The sequence below is a fragment of the Saccostrea cucullata genome, unplaced genomic scaffold, assembly GCF_032062105.1.
Source record: "Saccostrea cucullata isolate Sc308-1 unplaced genomic scaffold, CSIRO_AGI_Scuc_v1 ctg13891, whole genome shotgun sequence".
Taxonomy (NCBI): Eukaryota; Metazoa; Mollusca; class Bivalvia; order Ostreida; family Ostreidae; genus Saccostrea; species Saccostrea cuccullata.
The window spans coordinates 10,409-16,701 of NW_026920140.1; the positions used below are offsets into that span (position 1 = coordinate 10,409).

The 6,293-nt window shown below is 34.1% G+C and overlaps 1 protein-coding gene across 1 annotated transcript; it reads left to right on the top strand.

The window, feature by feature from the left end:
* Positions 1–1,241: 1,241 nt before the first annotated feature.
* Positions 1,242–6,281, top strand: LOC134244043 (stress-70 protein, mitochondrial-like; the record flags this gene model as incomplete). Its single annotated transcript, XM_062726299.1, has 7 exons — positions 1,242–1,436; positions 2,080–2,129; positions 2,341–2,610; positions 2,751–2,875; positions 5,540–5,613; positions 5,737–5,843; positions 6,115–6,281. Coding segments are annotated over exons 1-7 (889 nt in total), but the record flags the coding sequence as incomplete, so codon positions are not given.
* Positions 6,282–6,293: the final 12 nt, after the last annotated feature.

Genomic DNA, 6,293 nt, shown 5'->3' on the forward strand with positions numbered 1-6,293 from the left:
ATTCAAAGCAACGGTGGTAAATTAATTCTTACCGAACAGAAAGGTTTAATTTGTCATTATTAAATGTTCAAAATGACTTTATGTATATGGAGAGGAGATTTACTCTTCCTTCCCTCCGACTGTCTTAGGGCCGGTGGAGTGAGTTATTAAGGGTGTTTGGCGCCAAGCATGCGTATTTGGTTCCAAAGTAGTAAAACCACTCACACATTTCTCACACTAAAATATCAACCAATCATACACCTTCAGGCCGCACCCATTCTGTCACAAACACCTTTGACATTTCACACTCCCAAACTAACCAATAGACATTCAACCCCATAAATATGAATGAGCAACTTCATGAATGAACTTTACACATAGTAAATTCCAGAGGACTGTAATTTACTATGCTGTATATGTGAAGATGATTATGATGATGGTAATGAAATAATTAGTATATTAGGTCACATATTATTAATAAATAAGTTATACAGTATTAATTATAATACAAATTTATTCACCCTGTGACATTCTCCCCCTCTTAGAGAAAAATGTCTCCCGACATTTCAAATATGAAACAATCAGTTAAATTAAAACAATAACGCCTAATACTTGACACTTGATCATTGTAAATGTCTTCTCCTGTAAACAAGATCTCTAATGCATTAGTAATATGAGTTGCAATGCTAATGATCAATCAAAAGAACAAGCATAATCCAAGTAAAATCAAATACACTATTCTGAAAAACAATACATGATAAGTATCATAAAATAAACTAAGTAACTACTCTAAGCTACTGCTAAATCTATTGTCATAAAACTACAATACACACTTACTGTATATTATTTTATATCATTAATAAAATTAATTTAGTAACTCTTCTAAGTAAATTACTAAATTCCAGATAATAAAACTATAATACATAAAGCCTCTCTTTCGACGCTTATGTCTAGAATGGCTGTGTTAAATCTAATATTTGTTTATGAAATGAAAATGTACACGGTGCAGTACTTTCGGTACTTTGATTTTGAATGCCTAGAACGTTCTAATGCATTACATCATAAAGGATAACCTGGATTTTGCCAGAATTTACTAGATTTTCTTATTTGCGTTGTTTTTAAAAATATTGTAAACAACTGCACAAGAAAATATAACTTTATTCGGACCATTTATACATTATATTGCACAGTTTTAAAGCTATCAAAATGACCGTTTTTGTCCGTAAAATATAATTCTGTATTCTTAAAACTTTACCGGAGAATCAGAGCGCATGCGTATTTGAGACACAGCATTGTCAAACTTACATCACACACGTGCTGGCAAGGGCAAAGAGAAGTTGAAGGCAAAGAAAGAAGCAGTCATGTTGCTATCACCAAGAATTACTTTCAGATGTTTGGAGCAGGGATGTAAAATGCAGAAAATGCGACATCTGCATACAAAGACATTCAAAAACCAGGTAACCTTGGCGTTTTTTAAGTTGCGTAATTGGGACTTCACATGGTCGGCACAAGATTTGTGTTAAACCTTGATAGTTTATTTCGTAAATTGTAGCCTTATATGAAACTTGTATTTGTGATAAATTGATAATTCTTTACGATAATTTCAAATAACATTGATATATTTGAGGTAGTTTGTTTCAAATGATGTTTCACATGATGTAATTAGCACTACTTTCATATTGTTAATTGACTACCAATGTGAACCCATCATTTACTGTTACTTTTCCTTTTACAAGCCAAAAGAACCATTGATCCCTCTGTTTTAAACTGTCAAAATACTGATGTTGTGTTTTGATGTCTTATTGCATCATGTTGCAAAAGCTTGTTAATGTTCTCAGTTAAAGATCTCTAAGAATTATGCAACCTAACTGTATATACCTTACATAAGAGCAGAATTTTAGATATAAAATCTTTGAGATTTACTTTTGAGAAAAAGTCTCTTGCATGCTTAAACCTATCTCATTCCAGTTATAGTTAAAAAAGGAACATTTAGGAATTTTCTTGGTTATCACATCTCTTTTATGTTGATCAACTCTAAATTTCAATTCACTTGGTGTCCTTATCATATGAAAATAAATTGATATTGATTTGGTCTTGTAGATACCCTTGCTTGCCCTAAATGGAAATCAGGCAGTGCAAAAAAGGAACAAGTGAGTACACACTTCTAACCAAAAGAAAAATTAAGTTGACAATGGTAAAAAATATTCAATATGTTAAACATGTCAATTACATAAGTGACAAAGTAAACATCTTTTGCTACTCAGTGACAGAACAAGTAAATGCCTACAAGTGAAATTAATCGGTTGTGAACAATAAATGATCCAATAAAACTAAAATCATATAATTTAATTTTGCTAAAAGTTCTGGAAAGGTGAAGGGTCAGGTCATAGGGATAGATCTGGGAACAACAAACTCCTGTGTAGCCGTGATGGAAGGAAAGACCCCCAAAGTTCTGGAGAATTCTGAGGGATCCAGGACCACTCCATCTGTCGTGGCCTTCACTAAAGACGGAGAGCGACTTGTGGGGATGCCTGCCAAACGTCAGGCCGTCACTAATGCAGATAACACATTCTCCGCCACCAAACGACTCATCGGGCGACGATTTGAGGACCCAGAGGTCCAGAAAGACATGTAAGCCTTGTATTTCAATTATTTTAATATTTACTGCAGAATTTTCTTAAGTTAGGAAGCCATTCTCTTCATTGCAAATATATAGTGAGATGTAAAATGAGGAGACAGTGCGTTTGTGAATGTTAATTTCTGTATTGTAGGAAGACCGCATCCTTCAAGATTGTGAAGGCAACTAATGGTGATGCTTGGGTAGAGGCTCATGGGAAGATGTACTCTCCAAGTCAGATTGGAGCCTTTGTTCTGATGAAGATGAAGGAAACTGCTGGTATGTTACCCGTGTGACTGTCTACTACTTTAGGATAAAGTAATCTGCCCTTGTCAAAGATGTTACCACATAACGTCTTTGGCAAGGGAAGATTACTTTGTAACCTTTTAGTTATGGATAGTAACAGTTATTTTGTTTGGTATCTTCTGTCCATTGTGGACATGCTATGGCAAGGTTTTATGCTTCTTAGTCTTGGAATGTACTAGTTTTCACTGATCACAGGAGTTGATGATGACCATTATTTGCTACTCTTGACAGTGTGGATGATGAATACTTTTCACCAATTAACTCTGAAACTCCTGAACAGTGAACAAATAATAGGTCTTGTTGTAAACGTGGATATTGTAACTTGTTGCTTGCCTAGATTTCAGCACAAATCTTTTGAATATGGTTTATGTCTTTGTTCTTTCATTGCTGGCTAATGTTTTTGATAGTTGGAAGTAACTTCTTTTGACAGGCATATTATGGGGTGGCATTTCTTGTCTATTTAGGGTTGTCCCCAAGACTCATGTCTTGTTATAATCCCTTGTTATCTGGGTATCCCCATAACTCCCTAAAAGGGGAAGAACTATAACTCTCCATCTACTTTTTTAAATGTTCCTTGTTATTTCAATTCTTGGGGTTAACCCTGCTATTGTTTTTTTCGTGTCCATATAAGTTTTGACAAATGTCCTAAAGAGTGCATCTTGATTATTATTAGGCTTAATTGTGTAATTGTAGCGACACCAAGGAGACAATTTAAGCAATTCAATTTACGAGAACCATTGATAAAAAGGTCCCAGGTGATAAGCTGGTAAAATACTAGGAAATATAAAGAGAATATAAGAGGTTAAAGTATGGAAGGGGCCCAAAATAGTGTCTTCCTTTGTGCTATATTAGTATTCTGATGACTTTTTAAAAACAAATAATTTTAATGAGCCAGAAGCTAGCCTCTGTTGAATACACTAGTTTTTACTGATCACAGGAGTTGATGATGACTGTTATTTGCTACTCTTGACAGCGTGGCTGATGAATACTTATCACCAATTAACTCTGAAACTCCTGAACAGTGAACAAATAATAGGTCTTGGGTATTCAGATCATATCGATTGCCAAATTCTCTCGTTTTATAGACACACCTATTGAGTAAGTTGTATTTTTTTTTTTTAAATCTCAGTGCTACCTAAAGTATATCATAACAGGGTTTGACACAAAGCTTTTGGAATACTAGATCAGTTGGGCTACTCTTGCAAATTTTTAATAGTCCTGACACTTTAGCCACTAGCCCTGACCAAACTTTAGAAGAAATATAAAAAGTACGAAGTAGTGATGATTATAGGATTAAACGTTCTTTTTTCAGAATTTATCGATGTGTAAACTCTGCCTTTTTACTCACAAACTGAATAAAAGTGCGAAGCACTTTTATGTAAAGTTTGTGAGTAAAAAGGCAGAGTTTACACATCGATAAATTCTGAAAAAAGAACGTTTAATTCTTATAATTCCAATTACGAATTTTTTAAATCATTAAAATTATTTCCCTTTGAGGCCGCCATACAATCCGTTATTTTGTACGGCGTAGGAATACTTTATGTCGCAAAGAAACGTATACAAGATGAATATCGATAAAATCCATTTTAAATTGTCAAAACAATCAATAAATAAGCTTAAAAAAACTCATTGAATGTTGTTTAAGTCAACAAATATCGTAAATACGCGTATTCTCCAGAATAATTCGTCCTTGACCATGGCCATGTTGACATTTTTAAAACAACAACGTCATAACGAAAGATGCAGACTGACGACGTCCTCGATTTGCTCTGGTTCGGTCAAAGATTTGGGGAGAATATGGGATCTGTAGGATGTAAACATATGAATTTGATGCTAAAAAGGCAAGAGTCTGAGGTACGTTTCTTTTCCCTATCACAACGATAGGCCTACCAGCTGAGCTGATATGGAACGTCGAGAAAATGACAGCATGATCAGGGATTTTTTAAAATTCACACTCGTGATCCGACAGCGACATAAACATAATATTCCCGTCTGTCAGTCCTGTTTATCTCCTTTTCATTCATTCATTCGATCATTCATTCATTCTTTCATTCATTTTTATTTCAAGTTTCTTGTAATCATAATTTAGCTAAAACGGACTACTTAAAGTAGTTCTAATTGAAGAATTCATCGATGTGTAAACTTTTTCTTGAATTTGTTTTCGTCCAATCAAAACACAGGGAATCAATAAATAAAATTAAGATTGGAATTATTTAAAAATAACCCTTTCATAATCTGTTGAATTGTATTGGTTTATCTTTTCCAATGTAATCCGTATTTAATTAACGACATTTTCCCGCATGTGTCAATATCAAAACTAGGTCATATACATGCGGCTGGTCGTGTTTAGTCCTAACTTAATCAACTTGTATTCAATATTAATATCAATACCATTAAAGAGAACATGCTGAAGAGAATTTAAAATGTTAAGTATGGTAAAAATATTAGTATAAATAAGTGGTTAATGTGAGTTCTGTGATGACTATTTGCTACTCTTGATGTGAAACTGATGTCAAACATCACCATGGAGACTGAGATCTCACGTGTTTCCAATGTATACAACTTCTATATCTGTTCTGTCATATCACAGATGACGATATCTACATTATGATATCACCTTGATGACCTTTATTGTAGATAATTACCTGGGTCAGAAGGTGAAGAACGCTGTGATCACCGTCCCCGCCTATTTCAATGACTCCCAGAGACAGGTATAGTCAAAACTATCAGTTCGAATCGAATTGTTTCGCAAAATTGGTCATAAAACAAACATTCATGCTAAGGAATACACAAGGCCAGATTTTGAAGGATTTTCTTTCTTGTTTTAATTTCAGGCCACAAAGGATGCTGGACAGATTGCGGGGCTGAACGTGCTAAGAGTTATTAATGAGCCCACCGCTGCTGCCCTGGCGTATGGAATGGACAAAAGCGACGATAAAATGTGAGTGACATTCTGCAAGGATCTATGTCGATAAAAGATAACAAGAAGAAGTATGAATCAATATGAGAATTAGATATTTACATAGCATATTTTAAATTTTTAATGAGCTTGATGTAATAAGTACTACTGTCTAATATGTACTATTTAGTTTCTCATAAAAGATGTTATTAATGATAATGAAACTTTTTGATACTTTTCTCATCATAAATTGTGTTGTTTTATGTATGAATACTATCCAGTGTCTCATATAAAATCTTTTCTTTTATTTCAGTATTGCGGTGTATGACTTAGGAGGTGGAACTTTTGATATCTCTATTCTGGAAATGCAGAGGGGAGTGTTTGAAGTGAAATCCACCAATGGAGATACGTTCCTTGGAGGAGAAGATTTCGACAATGCCTTGGTCACTTTCTTAGCCAGTGAATTTAAACGAGATGTAAGTAAATTTTATC